Raw genomic sequence first — 24474 nt, forward strand, 5'->3', positions numbered from 1 at the left:
TACCACAAGACTTTTTCATAATTAAAAAATCTTTTAAAATCCCATAGAATCCTAATCCAATACATCCCCCTAAAAAAATGCTGGAAAGTCCATTATCTTGCTTACAAAGTGTATGAATTTTAATATTTGTAATGGATATTGAGTACCCCTTGCACTCACATAAAAATGGATAAATTATTTGTTTACATGTTTTTTTTTTGAAGAAGCTAAATTAACCCACCCAAATTGGCACTGGAGAGAATCGAACCTGAGACCTCGAGGAGGAACACACTCCCAGATTCCTTATTTGTTTACATGTTATTAATTAAATTATTAAAATAAATAATTTCTAAAGTTGAAACTGATATTTTTTTTATGACAAGTTTTCTTTCGATTTCGTGGCTTTTAATCATTCCACATCACATCGTATATCACATCATTTAAAACACATTATTTTTTAGTCTAAAAATTTAAGGGAGTGACAAAAATCGAAGGATTTAAAATGGATGATTAATTTCTTGAGTGGATGAAAATAAGGTACCAAAACTACAATTAAATGTAATTTTTATTTTTGCAGGAAGTGTAAATTTTATTTGCATTATTATTAGATTGTGTAATAACACTGTCCTTGTGAGCTTACCTCAGTCGGTATGAACAATGCATAATATATGTAAGGTCTAGGGTTCAAACTCCGGCCACCACCAAAAAAAGATTGTGTAATAACACTAAAACTTTAATTCCTTAAAAAAAAAAAGATTAAACTTTAATTCCTTAAAAAAAAAAGATTGTGTAATAACTATCAAAATAACTTTTTTTTTGAAAGAACTATAAAAAAACTCCAATGCAAACATTTTAGCACGGACAATTTATACAAAATAAATATTTTTTTAAAAGAGTGTTCTTCTTTTATTTGCAAATCTTAGTTGTTAGTAAATTGTTAGAGAGAAAGAGAAAATGTTAGTTTCCGAGATCGAACCTAAAACCTCATACTTGAATCTCTTTTAATGTTCCTTAGTTCACCAACCCAACTATCACACGTTGAACGAAAGTTTAAAATGACCTCCCAAGAAAAAAGAGCTATTAGAAAAAGAAAAAAAAAAAAAAATCATATACATGCTTGATATGCGGCATAAAAAAGTCATTAACATAGATGGTTATAATTGATAGGTGGTATAAAAAGATGAATATCAATTAATTCCTTTTCTAAAATAGAAAGTTACATTAATTTCTACTATCATTTAAAAAAAAAAAAACTATGATCGCGGGAAGTCTGAATTCCTATATCTAGAACAGTAAGAGCCTTTGCATTGTCAGAGAAAACCAAGACACCAAAAAAAGATGGTAGATCCTTCCCCTGCTAGCTTCTTTACTCAAACAAACGCTCTTCTCAGAAAGAACTTAACCTTCCAGGTACAACTATATCACTATCCATTATTCATTATTTTTATTTTCTTACGCAGTATCAAGCACCACACCACTGAAACTCACACACACAACTGTTAGGTCTTGAGTTTAAATCCGGTTAAAAATGTCCGATCTAACAATATAGTCATTGTTAGGTCTTACGGAGTACGGACTATTATTATCTAACTTACTTGCATGTCACGTTTTTTTGGTCATACAGAAACGGAACGTGAAGACCAACATCTTGTTGATTCTGTTCCCACTGATTCTTTCCGTCTTGCTGATTTCCCTTCAAAGTTTGATCAATCATCAACTAAATCAACCTGAATCCAAATGTGGTTGTGTCTGTCGCGACAACAGTACAACATGTAACGATTCAGACAAGCTTTGTGGGGTTCAGTATTCTGATCAGACTCAAATGGCAGCCTGTGCTATTCCTCAGCCACATGAATGGCCTCCTCTCTTGCAACTTCCTGCAGTTTATTGCAAGGAAAATGTTTCCTGTGCTTTTAACTTGCTTTTCACTGCCGACAATCAATCCTTTGCACAGAGTATAACATCTTTTCTAAATTTTTATGTTTAAAATTTGTTTAATTAATATTATGCTTTGATCCATTCACCTCTAATTGAGTGTATGTTTAGTTCCTGTTCCACAGTCGGATGAATTCATTTTGACATAGTTGCACGATCTCAGATATTATAATTGATTTTTCGTCCAGAATTGCTTCTAACTTGAAGCAATAATTTATAGCTTTTCGTTGTAAACATGATTTTACATGAATGTATTCAAGTGTAGACCATTTATCATTCAACTCACTTTTAATCGGAATCAATTTTACAAAATCAATAAATTCAAATCAATTTTTGTCTCCGCGTAATCAAACACACACCGAGTTGAACAAAAATTTTAGGCTAAAAGTTAAGTTTGAAGACTATAGTAACAAATCTCAAGTTGCAGCTAAAACCTATTATAGAGGCTAAGTTAATTTTGATAACACTTGAACATATAAAATCAATTCTGCGCTTATAGAATCGCTTTTGCCTCATGTATAAGTGAAACCAAACATGCACTTCACCTCATTGTTTGCCTCATGATTACTTGTTTTTCTTTGCACAGCTGTGTCAGACAATATGTTCCCAATTGAGTCCTATCCGGATGACATTGATATCATGGCTAGTTTGCCATCAAATGTGCTGGTGAGTTTTTTTTTTTCCATCTCTGAAGTGTTTATTTGTCTGTCTAGAATGTCATTATATATCTTTTGAATCAGTCTAGAATTTAAATATTATTTATTGGTCTGTCTATTTTTGTGGATTCTGATGTTGTTGTTGCAACTGTGAAAATAATATAGGGATCTGATGCAATGCCTGGGACCAACAATTTTCTTGAACCTGCTTTCACCTCAGATCGTCCCATTTTTTATCTACAAACTCAGTGCCCTCGGTACAACTATGGATACTCATTTCCCTACCAGATACCAGGCAACGCCTCAGAGAAAGGTATAGAACATCCTTGTAATGGTAATGTATGATTACAAACATGGAATTGAAATTGAATCAACAGGTGTTACAGTGAATGCACACATCTATGTTTATAATGGAGATTGACAATCCAATGTGCTATTCTAATGAAATCATTCTCATTTGTTGTTTTGTGTTTCACAAAGCATTGAAATGCATGCTAACAGAAAATTAAATATTCAAATAGTTTTGAACCTAAGTCTTCATTTTTGTTTTGAACTGCTTGGTTAATTATAAAAAGGAGCATATAAAACATTAATGTACAAAATTTGTACCTGCACACACTTTTGCAGTGATAACAATCTTATGGAATTTGCGGCCAATAATGGCTCACACTGTAATAGATTGTTTCAAAACATTTATGAATGACAGGGAGTAAAATGTTACATAAGATTTGGAGTTTCTAATTGTTTATGGTTGAATTTATTTCCACTAGAAGTAGAAGTCAGATGTGGTCAAGTTATAAATTTTTGGCGTAACAGTTCCTCTGATATCGACACTGAGTTATATAAAGGTAATCAAAGAGGTAAATCAGAAGGACGGATCAATGATATAGTTTCAGGTACTTTTTTGTCATTATGTTTCATTATATATACATAATGTGTGGAAGATAATACTAATTTTTATACTTTTGTTTTGACATTTGACAGCTTTTGATTTTCTAAATTCGAATGAGGATGGACTCAATGCCACTGTATGGTACAACTCAACCCGCAAGGTTGGATTGTTGCGGATTCCTCGTTCTGTCAATCTGGTATAAATCTAAAACCTGTTTTAATTGTTTCACCCTCCTTGCTGATGTTATCCTGAATCTCTAATAATGGATATACACACACGCGCACACACAAGCACTACTACAAAACATAAAACTCTATCTCTACTTAGAAAGAGCATGCAACTTGGAAGCCTGTGGTACGAATCTTTGGTTTTTTAATTTTATATAAACATGAAGTAAAACATGTAATTGATTCATTAGCATCAGAATACATTTGGACTGGCAAAACAAATGGTTCAGTTGTTACTAATTCGAAAATGCATAATTTGAATAGAAGAAATTAGAGAAACTATGATCATGATATGACGTACACGGTACATCCAGCATTGAGTTACAATATTGCAAATTTTAACATTAATTGCATCAGTAAATTTTAGTTACTTAACATAAATAAGTCCCCTTCGTATACATTTACTCACTTTTTATTAAAAAAAATATACTAGTCTTTCTTTATCTGAATCTTCAAAGATAATAGTGACTGATACCTAGGATCATTGTCCATGCAGATATCAAATGCCTATCTGAAGTTTCTGCTTGGACCTGATACCAAAATGTTATTTGAGTTTGTAAAGGAAATACCAAAACCTGAGACCCCAATTAGGCTTGAGGTAGCTTCTCTTCTGAGCGGTCTGTTCTTTACATGGGTCGTCCTGCTACTTTTTCCGGTAAGTGCAGAAATATCTGAAATATATGAGTGAGAATAGTAGCTACTGACCATTTTGATTTTTTCAATAGCTGTGATATTCTTTCATGTCCCTGAAGCACCTTTATATTTGGATTTTCTGCTCATGGAACAATACATGACTCATATTCAAAGTCAACAATTGTATCTAACATCGAATGCAAGCACAGCAGAATATATGTTCTAATGTATTTATCTGTTCAACATGATTAATCTCTATGTGCATTTTATGTAGGTTATTCTGACATCACTGGTTTATGAGAAGCAACAAAAGTTGAGAATCATGATGAAAATGCATGGTCTTGGTGACGGGCCATATTGGATGATTTCATATGGCTACTTTCTTGCCTTATCGGTGATCTACATATTGTGTTTTGTGACATTTGGCTCAGTCTTTGGTAAGAATATAACCATTTAACTCTGTTCTTGGCATTTTCCCGTTTTTTCTGACACTGCTGACTTCATTTTCAGGATTAAAATTCTTCACCTTGAATGACTACAGCATCCAGTTCCTGTTTTACTTCATCTATATAAACTTGCAAATTTCAATGGCATTTCTGTTGTCTTCCTTTTATTCAAATGTTAAGACTGCCACAGGTATGTTGCCACCTCAAGCTGTTCATAATAATGGGTGTATTGGTATTTTCTTTTCTCATTACTGACTTGTCTTTTTATATTTTCAGTATCGTCATATATAGGCGTCTTTGGAACCGGGCTATTAGGTTCCCAGTTTTTCCAACATTTTATTCAAGTTTCATCATTTGCTAGTAAGTTATATGAGTGAATGCACATGCATACACTATTAATTAAGCCAAGCACTAGCATTTTCTAGTTCAAATAGAAACCCCCAACTAATAAACTTTCCATTGAGCTTAATCTTGGTACAGATGCTGTCAATGTCCTTGGTTTGTTGGTCCTTGCTTCTCTTGGTAGTTGGTACGATCCCAAAATACGACTGACTGGGACTCTCAATAAATTAAATGGGACTCCTCTCCTTTAATAGAAAAGAAGGAAATCTAGATAGAACAACGGTCCTCAAGTCTCATTTCAAACATGTTTGTTTGAGATACATGTTTTAAACTACTTTCTAGTTGTCTATTCTTGAGCGTTTAAGGTGTCTTGACTCTTGAGAGTTCGCATTAATTAGAGATAAGATTTTTAAGTAGTCCTCGCCTTACATGGGTAAGGCAATAGAAAAAAGAGGATGAGCAGCTCCCTATAATGGACAAGGAAATAGAGAAAGAGGATGACCAGCACTATGAAGATTCAAAAACACCAAAATATCTTGAATGTTCTGTGCTTATAATACAAAGTTGGCAATTAAGCTTGTATAGCTTATCAATTTTTATTTACAAATCAGAAATTATTTGATTCCTTACAAACTGTAAAAAATGGAATGATATGATAAAAATGATTAGAAGTTTTATTTTATCTACATAGACCTCATATCAGCATCTTTATATGTATCACATGCCTCTTAGTCAGCTTCTTACCTTCTAACGTGTTGACTTCCTGCGCTATTTCTGCAGGAGAATGGATCATTTGTATGGAGTTATATCCCGGGTTTGCTTTATATCGTGGGTTATATGAGTTTGCAGAGTCTGCTACAAATGGAAGTAATTCGGGGACTAATGGTATGAGGTGGGAGGATCTGAGCGATAGCGCCAATGGCATGAAAGAGGTCTTAATTATCATGTCTGCTGAGTGGGTCGTAGTGCTTTTTGTTGCTTATTACATCGATCAAGTATTGTCGACAGGAAGTGGAAAAAGTCCTCTTTTCTTCTTGAAAGGATTTCAGAAAAAACCTCTAACATCATTGAAGAAGCTCGGTATTCAAAGGCAGGGGTCAGAAGTTTTGGCTCAGATGGAGAAAGAAGATGTCATCCAAGAGGTGAGATTTATGTGTATTGAATAAATGTATCACCTCAGTCACAATATTTTGCTTTTGCAAAATCAGTTTTGTATTATATAAGTATCAACACCAAGGTATTATAGTGGATTTTCAACTTTAAGTACTAGTACGTTTTTTTTTTTTGACAGATTAAGTACTAGTACGTTACATATTCAGCTTTGGAGATAAATGAATTGGTTTGCCACATGTGGCTTACCTACATGCATAATGTATTAAATGTTTTTTTTTCCTTTTTCTATTTGTCTTAAGAGGGAGAAGGTGGAGCAATTGCTTCTTGAACCAACGAATGATCATGCGATTGTTTGTGACGACCTAAAGAAATTCTATCCAGGAAGGGATGGGAATCCAGGAAAATTTGCAGTGAAAGAATTGTTCCTTGCGGTGCCTCGAGGGGAATGCTTTGGTATGCTTGGTCCTAATGGTGCTGGGAAGACTTCTTTTATTAGTATGGTAAGTTAAAAGTTGATTTTGTTAATTTTTTGTGTGTGTAAAATTACATATTTTCTACTATAACTCAACGAATCATATTTTGTCCTAATAGATGTATTAATTGAGGGGAGGACTTCGAATATTTTTTGACAGAATTGTTACTATATATTTTTTGAATTGTTTTTTGCTGTTCCTCGAGGGGAACACTTTGGTATGCTTGTCAATACATATTAGGATGTATGGACCCCTGGCTATGATACGCTCGCTTCAACATCATAAGAAATTCTACTATAACTCAATGAATTCATTTTTCTTCATTTGAATAGTTTCTCCTTAATTTATAAATCTAATAAGCTTATGTGTGCTTATAGATGACTGGTCTGACAAAGCCAACATCTGGTGCGGCATATGTTCAAGGCCTGGACATTAGAACTCATATGGATAGAATATATACTAGCATGGGAGTATGCCCACAGCATGAGTAAGCTGAAATTTCCTCCAATGTTTATGTTCATGCTGAAATCAAATTTTGTATCAATCGAAAGAAGTTTCTAAATCTTTTCCTCATGATATTGTAGTTTGCTGTGGGAAAGCTTGACAGGTAGAGAACACCTACTTTTTTATGGCAGAATAAAGAATCTTACAGGTTCAGTTTTGACTCATGTAAGTTGAATTATTACTATTTGAAATATTTAGAATATTATCATTGTGGTAGGAGTCTGTTTATGTTAGGACTGTTAAGAAATAAGTTATACAAACTGTACTTTTCAAAGTATAAACAGGTGTTTTAGCTTAGTTGGTATTTTATGATTCTTGTGCGATATTTCATAATTTGTGCGTTACTTTAACACAACTGTATGTATTTCATATTAGTTTTGTCTACTAACTATCAAGGTTTTAAATACAGGACCGTTACCGCGATATCGGCCGTTACAAAACGGTATAGGCCATCACCGTTACCGTTATTTGCCGTTTTAACGCTGAGAAGAAAAATCACACTGAAACGCCATTACGTAACACCGTTACAGCCTCGAAACACCGTTACGACCGCAAAACTCGCCGTTACAGCCGCGAAACCCACCGTTACAACCGCGAAACATAGTTACAGATGCAAAAACTTCATCTGTTTCTTTTCTTTAGCTTCATTATTCAATTTTCATTGCCTCCTCTTCAATCTTCATGGCCTCCTCTAACTAATTTCACTCTCTTAATTTGGGTGTTGTTCTGTAAATTTGTATCATAGATGAGACGAGATTTTAGAGGGGAAAAAATGGGACTTTAAGTTGAGTTGATTGTGTCTTTGTGTGGAATCGGTGTATGAGAGTTTGGACCTTACAGATAAAATATTCATTTGTGTCAATATGTGGCTGCTTGCTTCTGTTTTGTGAGAAAGAAGTGAGAAAGAAGAAGAACCTAGAAAGAAGAAGGTGAGGTGAGAGGAATTGGGTGTAGTTGGGTTAGGCGAGGGAATCCCAAACTAATGAATGTCACTAACTTATTGACTTTTAACAAGATTTGTGGTTTTGTGCAACAATGTGATTAATTCACACCGCGACGACCGCAATATGTACGCAACGTCCGTGACAGTCCGAAACCGTGAAAACCTTAACGCGACCGTGACCGCAACCGTTACCGTTATTTAAAATCTTGCTAACTATTACTACATTGTTTGGTTTTGTTCAAGTAATCAAGAAGTTTATAATAAACCAATTAAGGAACAAGATTTATATGATTACCAATGAAACACCTTAGTTTTATTCAGAAAAAGTATTTAAAAATTGCTGAAAAGACAAAATACATTTTAGGTGCTTTAAGTCTTCAACATGATGTTTCTAAACCAATTTTTATTACTTATTTTTCTGCGAAGAGTATGGATCTATAAAATTTAATTGGCAGGGAAATTGTAACTATTTAGGTACCATTCTATTGTTACAGGCAGTAGAAGAATCTTTGAAGAGTTTAAACCTTTTCCATGGAGGGGTTGCTGATAAACAATGTGGAAAATACAGTGGAGGGATGAAGAGGAGGCTTAGTGTTGCAATCTCATTGATTGGCGACCCCAAAGTTTGTTTTTGTTTTCAACTCAATTTGTTCATTTTTTTTTAATAAAAAAGAAGATTCAAGTTTTCTTATCTTGTAAATGCCAATTCAAATTCAGGTTGTTTATATGGATGAGCCAAGTACAGGATTAGACCCTGCTTCAAGGAAATGCCTATGGAATGTTATCAAGCTTGCAAAACAGGATCGTGCAATCATTCTGACCAGTAACCTCACACACTCTTTCATGGATTTTGTAGCACTATATTCTGTTTCTAATTTTTGCTTTAGATATATTAGCCTGTTTTATATTTGATTCATAAATCTTGGTTCTATGATTTCAGCACATTCTATGGAAGAGGCAGATGCTTTATGTGATCGGTTAGGAATTTTCGTAGATGGTAGCTTGCAGTGCGTAGGATATCCAAAGGAGGTACGTTCCTCAAGTGATATACTTTATGGAAATGTATTTCAAAATGAAAATGTTAAATGGCTTTCATTGCATATAAAGTGTTAATTTACGCAACCAAACCATTATTTTACTGATTCCGATTCGCTCTAGTAAGGTATAACACACATTCATCAGCTCAACACTTTTTCATCTTGATTGGATGATTCAGATTTTGAGATTAGAAATCAGGTTTGAAAATAATTAAAATGCTCACTCAAATTTTGAGCCAATTGATCCAGATGAAACCGTGTCGTGTTGACTGGGTAAGTGTAGAAATCCTTAACTGCAGGGGATTTGCTATTAGTAAGGGTTTAAAAATAAATCAAGTTTGAATGTAACTCAAAATCCAAGCTGAGCACATACACTTCATAATTTTTTCAAATTACTCCAAATAGAAAGTGCGAATCTAAAACATGATTTTTTTAACAAAAATGTAAACCATGTATTGTTTGTCATTTTTTTCTACTTCTGTTGTTTTGTCATAGCTGAAAGGCAGATATGGAGGAACATATGTGTTCACAATGACAACATCTTCCGATCACGAAAAGGATGTCGAGAACATGGTACAACGGATCACCCCAAATGCCAACAAGATATACCATCTATCCGGTACTCAGAAATTTGAGCTGCCAAAAGAAGAAATTAAAATGGCGAATGTATTCCGAGCTGTTGAAGTTGCAAAAAGAAACTTCACTGTTTTCGCATGGGGTTTATCTGACACCACATTAGAAGATGTCTTCATTAAGGTAGCACGCGAGGCTCAAGCATTTGATACCTTGTCATAGTTTGTACTCACTATGCAAGAGTTATAAATTCTGATTCCATCATAGACCCGACTATACATGTTTGCTTTGCTGACTTCCAGTCCTGAAGTTAACGGGTAGCACTTTGGTGCCATTAATGGCACCGTGCCATTAAATCTGGGCCACACAAACACATTGTCATTGCATCTGGGCCACACAACACATCTATCTTGGTGCCATTAATGACCCAGATTTAATGGCACGGTGCCATTAATGGCACCAAAGTGCTACCTGAAGTCCCCGCTAGTGAAACTTTTTTCATCATTGTCTAAGACCCATTTTGCATCCCAAAATTCTTCTATTACAGTCTCATTACGAGTATATCTACGTACAACATATGAAATATCGGCTTAGTACAATTGTAATATACATAATACTGCCAATTATCTTTGCATATTTAGATTGAGAGACACAGGTTTCACTATTTTTCTTTAAATTAAACAAGTACTAGCATCATAAGGTGGTGTTCTACATAATGAGACTAGAGATGTAAATGAATATCCACGGGTCGATAGTATGATACATGTGTCTGTCCTATTGGATAAAAATGATATCCGTGCCGCCTCCATATCCGCGCGGATATCTGTTAAGTGGGTTATCCACAAATTTTGAGATATCCACGAGTATATATAGATATATGATTTTTGTATTTTTTTTTATAATTATCTAAAATTTAATAACAAAATTCATCACATTCATTTACTTCTTTTCACCAAAATATAATAATATTCATACATTACAATAACAATATCCATACATAATAAGATCAATACATTTCATTTATAAAAAAAAACACATTTAACAAAAACAAAAATTCTTGATTCAAAAAACATAAATAAAGGGTAATATTATTAATTTGTTTTAGAGGAGAATTGAAGTGTCATGTAATAATATTATTGTAAGTTTTAAGTTTTTTTTTTATTGAAGTTGAAAGGGAAGTAAGATTATTTATGTAATTTACTTAGTTTAATAGCGGATACATATATCTGCGGGTACATATTCCATTAAATCTACATTCATATCTTTTAAATAACGAATAGTTTTTTTTGACAAGAAATAACGAATAGTTGAAATATCAATTTATTTTATCCATAAATATTCATTAGTTGAAATATAAGGATTTTTTTGCCATCCCTAATTGTGACTGACTTAATGAGAAACCATTTTCATTTTGATACAATCATTTGTTCGTCTTTATCAGAAATATTGAAGGAAAATTTTCCATAGGTAAGTATCATCTGATGCAAAGCTTTTTTTGGTATAGTTGAGAGTTGTATCATCAAAGATTTTTTCGATATGCTTCTTTCATTTAATTGGCATATCATCTCTAACTCACCATTGGTGAACCAATTAACTAAAAGTGTTAATTTGCTCAAAAAAAAAAAAAAAACTAAAAGTGTTAATGTAAACCGATCACATCAAACATCATAACCTACTGCTCAAACACCTTATTAAAACACCTTATATCAACTTTTTCTTTTTCGAAATTCATACGTGAGTCAAACACCTTATATCAACTTTTTCTTTTTCTTTTTAAAACAATAATAGGGGAGAAGGAAAAGTTATTAATTAATTAAATTGTTATTTGTGCTCTTTTTTTGTCAAGTAGTCTAGTGAATAGAACTCATGAATTTTAAATGTGGAGAAGTGAGGTGTTCAGGGTTTAAACTCGGCCCCTACATATAATATGCAATATCCTTACCAACCAAACTAAGCTCCAAAGGATTTATTTCATTATTTGTGCACATTTTACCATTGTCTATATGGGATTTGAGCTTTTTTCTCTTTGATGTGACAATATCAACTCTTACAAATGAGCTAACATGACACCTCATAAATATAAAGAAAATTAGGGACTTGAGCTTTTTTCTCTTTGATGTGCCATTAGTGTAGTAAATAACAAATAAAATGATGACGTGAATATTAGGTGAATTTGATGTGTGCGTGTGTGTATATGCACACAAAATATGTGCGATATGTAATATGTCACATTAACATTGACCTACCGTTTGGCTAATAATTGTTTAAAAAAAGAACTTAATTGAAAAATAAAATAGTTTAAGGACCTATCTATATATATATATTTTTTTTTCAGTTTAGATACCTGTTTAGAATTTTTTAATTGTTTAAAAAAAGAACTTAATTGAAAAATAAAATAGTTTAAGGACCTATCTATATATATATATATTTTTTTTTCAGTTTAGATACCTGTTTAGAATTTTTTAAATAGTTCAGAGATCCACAAATTCTCCATATGCAAAGAGTCAATGCATGTTCAACTCATGACTCCTAGTCCCCTTGGGACCAAATCCCTTATAAATATTTAGACCGATTCATTATTAATTTTTTTAATGATTTAAAATTAAATAAAGTGACAATATATTGCTAAATTTTGTTAAATAGTTTTTTTTTTGTAGAAAACAAATAGTAATCATATTATTCTTCCGATCATCCACTTATTTACCTAAAATTCTAACCATTATATTACTTTGACTAAAAAATAAGATTTAAATATACATAGTATTTAATAACAACTGTCTACCACTTACCTTAAAAACTTGTACCAAAAAAAAAAATTATGAATCACTTTATACCATTACCATTTTATTGACGAACAATTACCAATTTTGTTTGACCCATAGAAAAAGTTCCAATTTTGTTTCGTCAACCGAATCACAATGAGGAAAAAAATGAATTTTGAGGAAAAATGAAACTTTTCTTAATGATTTAATTTTTTACCATTAGTTTAAAAATTAATTCAATATTGGGATTGTACCAAAATATTTCTACATTTAATTTAGGACACAAGTTAATATTCCCTTTATTTATTCGGTGCTTACCCTTTTGTTTCTAGAGTGTATTAATTTGAAGTTTGACTGCAAAATAAGTAAAGTATGATTAAAAATTTGACGTGGTAATTTTTTTATCCAATAATCAAATTCGAGTTTTCTAAAAAAAATTCATTCTTTGGTGGAACTGATTATATTTTTCTTGTAGTACCATGTTATATTTTTTTAACAATGTTGTTGACTCACCACCATTAATGATTTTCTTTTTTTCACAAAACTATTAATGTTTTCTTAGTGTTGAAGCATCGTGTATTTTTGCAATTTAATGAATAATGTTATTTTCTTTTGGGTTAATTAAGTAAATGGTCCCTATAAATATTCAGAATTTTGTTTTTAGTCCTTACAAAATAAAAATCACACTTTTTAGTCCCTATAAAATTTTTCATCAGCATTTTTAGTTCCTATAAAATTTTTCCATCAACATTTTTAGTCCATGCAAAAAATTTCCATTTGGTCCCTAAAATGCTTAAGGAAAATGTCACAGAGACTAAAAAAATGTGATTTTATTTTGCAGGGACTAAAAACAAAACTGTGATTATTTATAGGGACTAAAAACTTAATTAACCCTTTTCTTTTAAAGAATAATGATACATGTTATTAGAAGTGACTAGTGGAGTGTGTGTATATATATATACATGACATTTCTAATTTTCATTATACTTATGAATGTTATATTGTCGGTGTTACTAAAAGATAAGAATTTATATTATACATGTTTTATTGTTGGTGTCATTAACAAAAATAAATATGGTTTGTCACAAGTTGAAAGTGAGAAATATATATACCTATGATTTTAATTAAAATTAAAATCAAATGTTCATATAAGTATTGTTCGTAATTACAATCCTAAAATATTTGTTTTCCATATAGATTCGAGAAAATCATGAAGCCTTTTCTTCATCGCACCATTGCAATCCTATCGAGCTCGAAAAATTATTAATTAATACAATTGCGTACAAATTCACACTACCAAAAAGATAGTATATGCAATTTTAGTATATTCAAATTTATTTTTTTTCCCAAAAGTATATACAAATTTATTAATAATTATGATTTGAGTCAAAATATTTAATACCCTACTATCTTCTCCGTCCTACCACAATAATGAATTTCTATTTTTTATTATTTTGACGGTAACAAGGTTAAAGTCCTAATCTCCCACTCTCGTATACATACATATAACGTTAATAGTGTTTGAGTTGGCTGAGAAAACCAAGTTTGCATTATTTGCATTAGCTTTCACGCACACTCAAACATGTCAAATTCTTCCAGCTTTTGTACTCAAGCAAACGCTCTTCTCAGAAAGAATTTAACCTTCCAGGTATATCACAATCCATTATTCATCATTATTATTATAATTAAATTTTAATTATTCACCTTAGTATACTCAATGCATGGCACGTTTTATTTTGTTGCACAGAAACGGAACGTGAAGACAAATATTCGGTTGATTCTGTTACCGTTGATACTATGTGTTTTGCTTGTTGTCCTTCAACATTTAATAGACTCTCTATTGGATACACCGGATTTTAAATGTGGTTGTGCATGTCCTAACAAAAGAAAAACATGTAACAATTCAGAGAAGGTTTGTGGGGTCCAGTATTCTGATCAGAATCAAATTCTAACATGTCCTGTTCCTCATCCACCTGAATGGCCTCCTCTCTTGCAACTTCCTACTGTGTTGTGCAAGGAAAATGCTTCCTGTCGTTTTAATATGCTTTTCACCGCCGACAATCACTCCTTTGCACAGAGTATGTAACATGTTTTTTTTGTTGCTTATTGTGTGTTTAGTTCTAAGTTGATGTTAATTTGTAATCTATGAAGCACTGACACGGACACCAAACACGTTGACACTGATAATAATCCGAACACACATTCAATCAGAAGTGTCGGTGCTACAATGATTTAATCAATATTCTCAAATCGAGGAAAAAGTAATTTTGATGACACATGATATTAAATAGAGGCTGTGGTTAGCCCGAGGAAGTTTTTGTTTGTAAAACATGGCCGATGTGGTAAAAATTGTGATTGTGATGCCGGTGAATCTATCTCAATACCAAATCAAATTTTGCCTATTGTATAACTGAAACCTAACATGCACTTTGCCTTGTTTGTTTGCCTCATATTTACTTATTTTTTCTTTGCATAGGTGTGACTGACAATATGTTCCCAAGTGCCCCTACTGTGGATTACTCTGATATCATGGGTAGTTTGGCATCAAATGTGCTGGTGAGTTTTTATTTTTATTTTACAACTCAGAAGTATTTATTTGTCTGTCTAGAATTTAAATTTTATTTATTAGTCTACTTATTTTTGTGAATTATGTTGTTGTTGGTGCAACTGTGAAAATAATATAGGGATCTCAATCATATCCTGAGGACAACAATTTTCTTGAACCAGCTTTTATGTCGGGTCTTCCCATTTTTTATCTACAATCTCAGTGCCCAAAGAACAACTCTGGATTCTCATTTCCTTACCAGATGGCAGGCATTACTTCACAACAAGGTACGGAACATCCTTGTAATGTCTATGAATGATAACAGAAATGAAATTGAATCAACATGTGTTTCTGTATGATGCCATGAGCCATGTAGACACAGGACTAGATGTGTTATATGGATATATGTCCTTATGGCTGCACAATTACAATTGCTCGTTATAAATGATATATCATATATATGTATGCATTAACAATAACATTGAGATAGGACGCATGCAATCAATTTTTGTTTGATATTTTATTCTTGTTGTTTTTGAATTGAACCTAAGTCTTCCTTTGTGTCTTGAACAGCTTGGATATCATAAAAAAGGAGCATATAAAAAATTAATGTTCAAACTTTCTCATAAATTTTTAAGTACACACACTTGTGCAGTGATAATAACTTATAGACAATTGTGGCCAATAAAGGCTCACACTGTAAAAGATTGTTTCAATATATTTACGAATGATGGAGAGTAGAATGCTATATAAAATTTGGAGTTTTGCAATTGTTGATGATTGAATTTAATTCCATTTGATGTAGAAATCAGATGTGGTCAAGGTATAAATCTTTGGCGTAACAGTTCTTCTGATATCAACAATGAGTTATATAAAGGACAGACCAATGAGATCGCTTCAGGTACTTTTATCATTATGTTTCAATATACATAATGTGTGGAAGGTAATACTCAGTTTTTATATATTGTTTTGACAGCTTTTGATTTTCTAAGTTCAAATGAGGATGGATTCGATATCACTGTATGGTACAAGTCAGTCTTCAGTCGTGGCATACATTCTCGTCCAGCTACATTGTTGCGGATTCCTCGTTCTGTAAATCTGGTATATATCTAAAACCTATTTTAATTGTTGCATCCTGCTTGCTTCTGTTATCCAAAATCCCTAATATTGTATACATACATTAGGGATTAATGAGGAAACAGAACACTCAACCTTAGCCTATGAAAACAGAAGCAAAACTCAACCTCAACTTAAAAAAACATGCAACTTGGTAGCCTGTGCTACGGATCTATCAATTTTACACTTTTATATAAACATTAAAAAGGGGTTTTCATTGATTTGGAGGAGGCATACGATAGAGTGCCTAGACAGATTTTGTGGAAAGCCTTATAGAAGAAAGGGGTTAGGAATGTCTATGTTGTAATTGGCTTCAAAATTGTGAAGTTGGGAAAACTTGGAATCGTGACACGATTTGTGAAGCGTGTCACGATTTTTGCAATGCCGTGAGCATGTTTTGCAGGGTGTCCAATCGTGACACGATTTTGGGAAAACGTGACACGATTTTCGGCTTGCTGGGCAAGTTTTGAGGATAAGGTTGGTTGTACCTTGGGTCGTACGCACCAAACGTGTCACGATTTGGGAAAACGTGACACGATTTTGACGGTTGCTGAGTACTATTTAAGTGTTCTTTGCAGATTTTGAAGGAGAGCTTGAAGAGAGAGAAACTTGGGACTGCAAAGGAGGGAACTTTAGGGTTGAGTGTCTTTGTAGTGAGGTTCTCTTGGGTTGGGAAACATTGTAAACACCTTGGTGAGTGAAAATCATTGAGTGTCTTGTTCATTGGTGAGATTGGGAAAATGGGTAGAAATTAGGGTTGTTCTTTGTGAGCTTGTTGAAGCTAATTTCTTGTAACCCATTTGTATCTCTTTGTAAGAGCTCATTGATAGTGGATTGGAGAGATCAATCTCTCCCCCAGAGTAGGTCAAGTTAGGACCGAACTGGGTAATCATCTCTTGGTGTGTTTGTTGTTTTCTTTCTTGCTTTCATATGCTTGTGGTTTTGAGCTTTTCACTTTGATTCCTAGATTAGATCTAGGTGCTGTTATTGTTGTTATTGCTTGTGTTTACTTTGATATTGGTTGCTACTTTCCTTTGCTCCACACATCATAGTTTGTATTGGTGTGATTTTGAGTCCGAATTCACAACAGTCTATATTCGAGCTATCTAAGATATGTATGAGAGGACATCGACTATTGTAAGGATGCAGTGTAGGGCCACCGACGATTTTATCATAACAACAAGATTGCACCAAGGGTCAATCCTAAGCCCTTATTTTTTACTTTAGTTTGGATGTACTTGCAGAACACATCCAAGAGCTAGCACCGGTATGTATACTTTTTTCCAGATTCAAGTTGGTTGGTTGAAACGGAAGAGGGTCTCAAGTGTTTTATGTGATATGAAATTCCCTATCGAGTTGAAAGGAAATTTTTATTGGACAATAGTAAGACTGGGGATGTTGTACGGGACTGAGTGTTGGGCTGTGAAGAACCAAGGCGAAAATAAATTAAGCGTAGCAGAAATGAGGATGTTGCGTTGGATGTGTGGTAAGACTAGATGGAATAAGATTAGAAATGGTTACATTAGAGTGAAAAGTAACATCTATAGAAAAGATGGTGGAAACCAAGCTTAGGTGGTTTGCGCATGTATAGAGAAGAGCTGTAGATTTTGTAGTAGGATGGAGCGTAGTCAAAACACTAGAGGCAGAGGAAGACCTTGAAAAACTAGAAGGGAAACTATTAAGAAAGATCTAGAGATATGACTTGGATTGAAATATGGTATATGATGGAGCATTATGGCGTTGTTTAATTCTTGTAGCCGACTCCACTTAGAGGAATAAGGCTTGTTTGTTGTTTTTGTTATATAAACATTAAGCCAAAATATGTAGTACTTGATTCATTAGTATAGGAATAGATTTGGACTGGCAAAAAAACTTCTTCAGTTATTACAACTTCCAATGGAAAAAGTTAGTGAAACCATGATCATGATGTAGATGCAGCATTGAGTTACTATATTGCAAATTTTAACACTAATTGCATCACTAAATTTTACTTACCTAACATAATGATAGTCCCCCCTTGTATACATTTTCCCACTTTTTATTATAAGAATATATTCTGAATCTGGAAGATAAAAGTGACTTATATCTAGCATCATTCTGCATACAGATATCAAATGCCTACTTGCAGTTTCTGCGTGGACCCGGTACCAAAATATTATTTGAGTTTGTAAAGGAAATGCCAAAACCTGAGACCGTATTTAGAATTGAGTTAGCTTCTCTCCTGGGCGGTCTGTTCTTTACTTGGGTCGTCCTGCAACTTTTTCCGGTAAGTGCAGAAATATCTGAACAAATATATCAGCAAGAAATAAGTAGCTAATGACCAATTTTGAGTTTTCAAATAGCTCTGATATTCTTGCTGTCCATAAATCACCTTTATATGTCTGCAGCCATGATGAAAGTAAACTTTCAATTCAATTTGGATTTTCTGCTCATGGAACAATACATGACTAGTATTCAATTTCAACAATTGTATCTAACATCCAATAATCAAACACAACAGAATAAATGTTTTAGTATATTTATCTCTTCAACACGAGTGAACTCTATATATGCATTTTATGTAGGTTATTCTGACATCACTGGTTTATGAGAAGCAACAAAAATTAAGAATCATGATGAAAATGCATGGTCTTGGTGACGGGCCATATTGGTTGATTTCATATGGATATTTTCTTGCCTTATCTGTGATCTACATATTGTGTTTCGTGATATTCGGCTCAGTCTTAGGTAAGAATATAACCATTTCATTCTATGTTCTTGGCATTTTCTCGTTCTGTCTAATGCTGCTGATTTCTTTTTCAGGATTAAAATTCTTCACCTTGAATGACTACAGCATCCAATTCGTGTTTTATTTCATCTATGTAAACTTACAAATTTCAACCGCATTTCTGCTGTCTTCCTTTTTTTCAAATGTTAAGACCGCTACAGGTTTGTTTCTACTTGAAGTTGTTCATAATAATGGGTGTATTAGTATTTTCTTTTCTCAGATCTCATTACTGACTTGTGTTTTTGATATTTGCAGTAACCGCATATTTAGTCGTCTTTGGAACCGGGCTATTAGCCTGCTTTCTTTTCCAAAATTTTGTTGAAGCTACATCATTTCCAAGTAAGTTATTTGACTGAATGCATCAACATATACTATTATTTAAGCCAAGCACTAGCTTTTTTTAGTTCAAATCAAAGTTCGCAACTAATAAACCTTATATTGACCAATACTTTCCATTGAGCTTAAATTTGTTACAAGTAAACCTTTAAATTTAAAGCAAAGAACACCGACCTGTCAAAACATAGAACTTTGACAACTAGCACTCCCCCTGATTCACAGATGTTGTCTGTGTCCATTGTACGATTTCAAAACATGGTACGAAGTCCTCAATAAATTAAATGGGGGATTCTTTCCTTGTGTCCTATCTCTTCAATAAATTCATAGAACAATAATCTTCACATAAGCCATATAAAATTACTTCCAAAATTTTCAACGCAGCCACGTAGTGATACTCTAGCAACTAGAATATTATTGCCTGTTTTCCATTGCCAAATGCTAGCATGGACCTGTTTGGATTGACATATTTGAGCTTGTCTACTGGCAAAAGTTTTGTGAGATTGTTTGGGAGAAATTGTGTAAAGAAATTATGACGATTTTCATAAGCTTTTTTCAACTTATTTGCATAAGTTCTACAATTTATCTTATAAAAACAATTTAATGTTATTTTACCTTTTTCTATAAAAATAGCTCATGCATAAGCACTTATCATGATAAGTGCTTGTGCTATAAGCTGCAAATAAGCTGTTTATCCAAACACTCTGATGGGAACTCGTGATTTTTTTAGGGTCTCCACATGCTGCTTTTTCTTTTTATAATACAAAACTAGATGATCAGTCCTGAGTGTTGAGAGTCCACATCAATTAGAGATATGACATATGTAATGCTTATAAGGTTTAAGTAGTCATCGCCTTACAAGCTGGTTTAATCGGGTTGAGTTCGATCTTAAGCCCAAATTCTAAGAATGATGATCCCGTATCAGCAAGTAAATAGAAACAGCAGATGAGCAGCACACGTAAGATTCAGAAACACCAAAAGATATTGAATCTTCTGTACTTAAGCCATTAGCAAGAATAGTAGAAGGGACTGAATGGAAAAATCAATGCTGAGATAAAGAAAGCAAAGGCGCTGAGCTAAGAAAGTTTCAGAAATGTACTAAAATACCATTGAAGATATAAACCATTTATTTCATGATTTTTTGTTTCTTTGCTTCCTTGTACCTCCCCCCTTTTCCTAGTAACATATTCTACCACCAGACAAGAAAGTTCTTTCTGAATAGATACAAAAAGTTGGAATTAAGGTTGTGTAGTGTATCTCTGAATAATTCAGAAATAATTTGATTATCTATGAATTGAAAAAAGAAAAAGTGGAATGCTTTGATGACAATGATTAGGAGTTTTTTTTACATAGATTTCATATCAGTCATTTTTAGATGTATCACATGACAGTTTCTAACCTTCTAGCATGTTGATTTTCTATGCTATTTCTGCAGGAGGATGGATCATTTGTATGGAGTTGTATCCCGGGTTTTCTTTATATCGTGGGTTATATGAATTTGCACAGTCTGCTGCCACCATTGCTAGTAATTCGGGGACTGGTGGTATGCTGTGGCAGGATCTGAACGATAGCACCAATGGCATGAAAGAGGTCTTAATTATCATGTTTGTTGAGTGGATAGTAGTGCTTTTTGTTGCTTATTACATCGATCAAGTATTGTCGACAGGAAGTGGAAAAAGTCCTCTTTTCTTCTTGAAAAGATTTCAGAAAAAATCTCCATCATTCGAGAAGCCCAGTATTCAAAGGCAGGGGTCAAAAGTTTTGGCACAGTTGGAGAAAGAAGATGTCATCCAAGAGGTGAGCTTTATGTGTATTGAATAAATGTGTTACCTCAGTGAGGAGTGTTAGTAGTATGATTTACAAAGCATCAGTAACTTGGGACAGCTAGGTATAGATTCTAATTGAGAACCAAATAACTTTCCTTTTTTGGAGCATCAGTTATGTAATAAATTGTCACTAGTTCTTAACATATTCAGAATTGGAGATGAACAAATTGGTTTGTCATAAGTGACTTACTTACATGCATAATGTATTAAATGATTTATTCTTTTTGTCTTCAGAGGGAGAAGGTGGAGCAGTTGCTTCTTGAACAAACCATTAATCATGCAATTGTTTGCAACGACCTAAAAAAATTCTATCCAGGAAGGGATGGAAATCCAGGGAAATTTGCAGTGAGAGAGTTGTTCCTTGCTGTGCCTCGAGGGGAATGCTTTGGTATGCTTGGTCCTAATGGTGCTGGAAAGACTTCTTTCATTAGTATGGTCAGTTAAATGTTGATTTTGTTTAATATATTCATATTTTTTTTGTAAAATTACATGTATTCTAAAAGATTCTTGGTCCATACATATATGGACCTCTGATACACTCACTTTAGAATGTTACGAAATTCTACTATAATTCAATAAATCTTGTTTCATCCTTTGAATGGTTTGCCTCCTTAATTTATAAATCTAATCAGCTTATGTGTGTTTATAGATGATCGGTCTCACAAAGCCAACATCTGGTGCGGCATATGTTGAAGGCTTGGACATAAGAACTCATATGGATGGAATATATACTAGCATGGGAGTCTGCCCACAGCACGAGTAAGCTGAAATTTCCTCCAATGTTTATGTTTTTCCTGAAATCAAATTTGTATAATTAGAAAGAAGTTTCTAATTTTTTTTTCTCGTGATACTATATAGCTTGCTGTGGGAAAGCTTGACAGATAGAGAGCACCTACTTTTTTATGGCAGATTGAAAAATCTTAAAGGTTCAGTCTTGACTCAAGTAAGTTCATTCCACACAAGATCTCACTGTTTGAAATATTAAGATTATTATCATTGTGTTGGGAGTCTGATTATGTTAGGAGTGCTAAGTTATACAAATTGTAACCCACTTGGGTTGGCCTGATGGGTTGACTTGAGTCCTTGATGTGTGCTCCTCCTCAAGGTCTTAGCTTCGATTCTCCCCGGTGCCAATTTCGGTGGACTAGTTTAGTTTTTTATATTTTTTAAAAAAAGTTATACATATTGTACTTTTCAAAGTTTAATTATGTGTTTTAGGTTAGTTAGAGCAATGAAATTAGAAATTGGTATTTCGTAACTCTTGTGTGATATTTTACCACAACAGTATGTATTTCATGCCAATTGTCTACTTACTAACTATTAAATTGTTCAGGTTTGTTCAAGGACCCTGTAATTTTATAATAAACCAATTAAGGAACGGGTTTTTTATGATTACCTATGAATCATCTCAGCGTGATTCAGAATAAAGTATTTAAAAAAATGTGGAGAAGACAAAACACATTTTAGGTCCTTTAGTAACATGTTTCTCCTGCAATTTTTATTGCTTATTATTCTGTGAAGATAAAAGATGATTGCAGTTAAGATGTATTTTGAACAACTTCCTCTTTAGCTGCCATTTGTTTGAAAGGGAAAATCGTAACTATTTAGCTTGCATTCTACTGTTACAGGCAGTAGAAGAATCTTTGAAAAATTTAAACCTTTTCCATGGAGGGGTTGCTGATAAAAAAGCTGGAAAATACAGTGGAGGGATGAAGAGGAGGCTTAGTGTTGCAATTTCATTGATTGGGGACCCCAAAGTTTGTTTTTGTTTTCAACCCAATTTGATCATTTTTTTCATTTTCATTTTTTTTAATAAAAAAAGAAGATTCATGTTTTCGTATTTTGTAAATGACAATTCAAATTTAGGTTGTTTATATGGATGAACCAAGTACTGGATTAGACCCTGCTTCAAGGAAATGCCTATGGAATGTTATCAGGCTTGCAAAACAAGATCGTGCAATCATTCTGACCAGTAATCTCACACACTCTTTCATGGATTTTGTCGCACTATATTTTGTTTCAAGTTTATACTTTAGATATTTTAGCTTGTTTTATAATTTATTACATAACAACTTGAATGCGCTCTTTCTTTTTCTCTCTACATATAGATTGATATATATATATGTGTGTTTTATGTTTTCAGCACATTCTATGGAAGAGGCAGAGGCCTTATGTGATCGATTAGGAATTTTTGTCGATGGTAGCTTGCAGTGCGTAGGAAATCCAAAGGAGGTACATTGTTAAACTGATACGCTTTATCAAAATGTATTTCAAAATGAAAGTGTTGAATGGGTTCGCATACAAACTGTTAATTTACTGAACCAAACTCTTAATTTACTGATTCGGATTCCCCGTAGACAGGTATAACACACGTTCATTAGCTCAGCAATGTCAGATCTTGATTGGATAGCTGAAATTTTGAGTTTAAAAATCAGGTTTAGAAATAATTGAAATACTCATTCAAAATTTGAGCCAATCAATCCAAATCAAACTGTGCCGTGCTGACTGTGAGTGTAGGAATCGTTAACTGCAGAGGGTCTGTAATATTAGTATGGACTTAAAAATATAGATTGCAAAAGACATTATTTGTCATTATATGTTTAATGTATGCAATTTTGAATGCAACTTAAAAAATCCAAGCTGATTAGATACACGTTCACTGTTTTTTCAATTTACTGCCAAATAGAAAGTGCAAATTTAAATGTATTTTTTTTTTAACAAAAATTTAAACTTTGTATTGTTTGACTTTTTTTTCTCTTCTTCTGTTGTTTTGTCATAGCTGAAAGGAAGATATGGAGGAACATATGTGTTCACAATAACAACATCTTCTGATCACGAGAAGGATGTCGAGAACATGATACAACGTCTCACCCCAAATGCCAACAGGATATACCATCTCTCCGGCACCCAGAAGTTTGAGCTGCCAAAAAAGGACGTTAAAATAGCGAATGTATTCCGAGCTGTTGAAGTTGCAAAAAGAAACTTCACTGTTTTTGCATGGGGTTTAGCTGACACCACGTTAGAGGATGTCTTTATTAAGGTAGCACGCGAGGCCGAGGCATTTGATACCTTGTCATAATTTTACTCACTATGCTTGGTTAAGTAATATATCTGTATTTTATCGCAAAAGGAAAAATATTAAATGTGGATTTGCAAATCCGATTAACAAACACTGGAGTGATTTTCCTCTAGATCACTACAAATATGTTAATACTTTTTTCGGGGGGAAATATGTTTTTTTTAAGGATTGAGGGGAAATATGTTAATACTTGATTCATGAAATATTATATGGTTTTGGCTGAATTAATACTTTGTTTAAGAATTTGAAGGAGGAAAAAAGTTGGGAAATTTTCAATGGCTTCCAAAATTCTT

At 33.2% G+C, this 24474-nt stretch overlaps 2 protein-coding genes across 2 annotated transcripts; both read left to right on the plus strand.

Moving 5' to 3' along the window:
• Nucleotides 1-1178: 1178 nt before the first annotated feature.
• Nucleotides 1179-10472, plus strand: LOC146901866 (ABC transporter A family member 7-like). Its single transcript, XM_085731787.1, has 18 exons — nt 1179-1389; nt 1604-1934; nt 2501-2580; nt 2736-2883; nt 3341-3466; nt 3555-3658; nt 4186-4344; nt 4597-4759; nt 4833-4958; nt 5045-5128; nt 5891-6252; nt 6523-6723; nt 7074-7183; nt 7281-7365; nt 8638-8766; nt 8861-8966; nt 9084-9172; nt 9676-10472. The coding sequence occupies exons 1-18, from the start codon at nt 1318-1320 to the stop codon at nt 9973-9975; spliced, it is 2775 nt and encodes a 924-aa protein (XP_085587913.1). The 5' UTR covers nt 1179-1317; the 3' UTR covers nt 9976-10472.
• Nucleotides 10473-13937: 3465 nt separating this feature from the next.
• LOC146901867 (ABC transporter A family member 7-like) lies at nt 13938-24405 on the plus strand. Its single transcript, XM_085731789.1, has 18 exons — nt 13938-14163; nt 14263-14593; nt 14992-15071; nt 15200-15347; nt 15866-15961; nt 16037-16161; nt 18284-18442; nt 18741-18903; nt 18979-19104; nt 19199-19282; nt 20712-21073; nt 21337-21537; nt 21752-21861; nt 21961-22045; nt 22731-22859; nt 22969-23074; nt 23246-23334; nt 23882-24405. The coding sequence occupies exons 1-18, from the start codon at nt 14098-14100 to the stop codon at nt 24179-24181; spliced, it is 2760 nt and encodes a 919-aa protein (XP_085587915.1). The 5' UTR covers nt 13938-14097; the 3' UTR covers nt 24182-24405.
• Nucleotides 24406-24474: the final 69 nt, after the last annotated feature.

The sequence above is a fragment of the Medicago sativa genome, chromosome 8 (genome assembly GCF_051527215.1).
Source record: "Medicago sativa cultivar Bolivia chromosome 8, Bolivia_mono, whole genome shotgun sequence".
NCBI classification, from domain to species: Eukaryota; Viridiplantae; Streptophyta; class Magnoliopsida; order Fabales; family Fabaceae; genus Medicago; species Medicago sativa.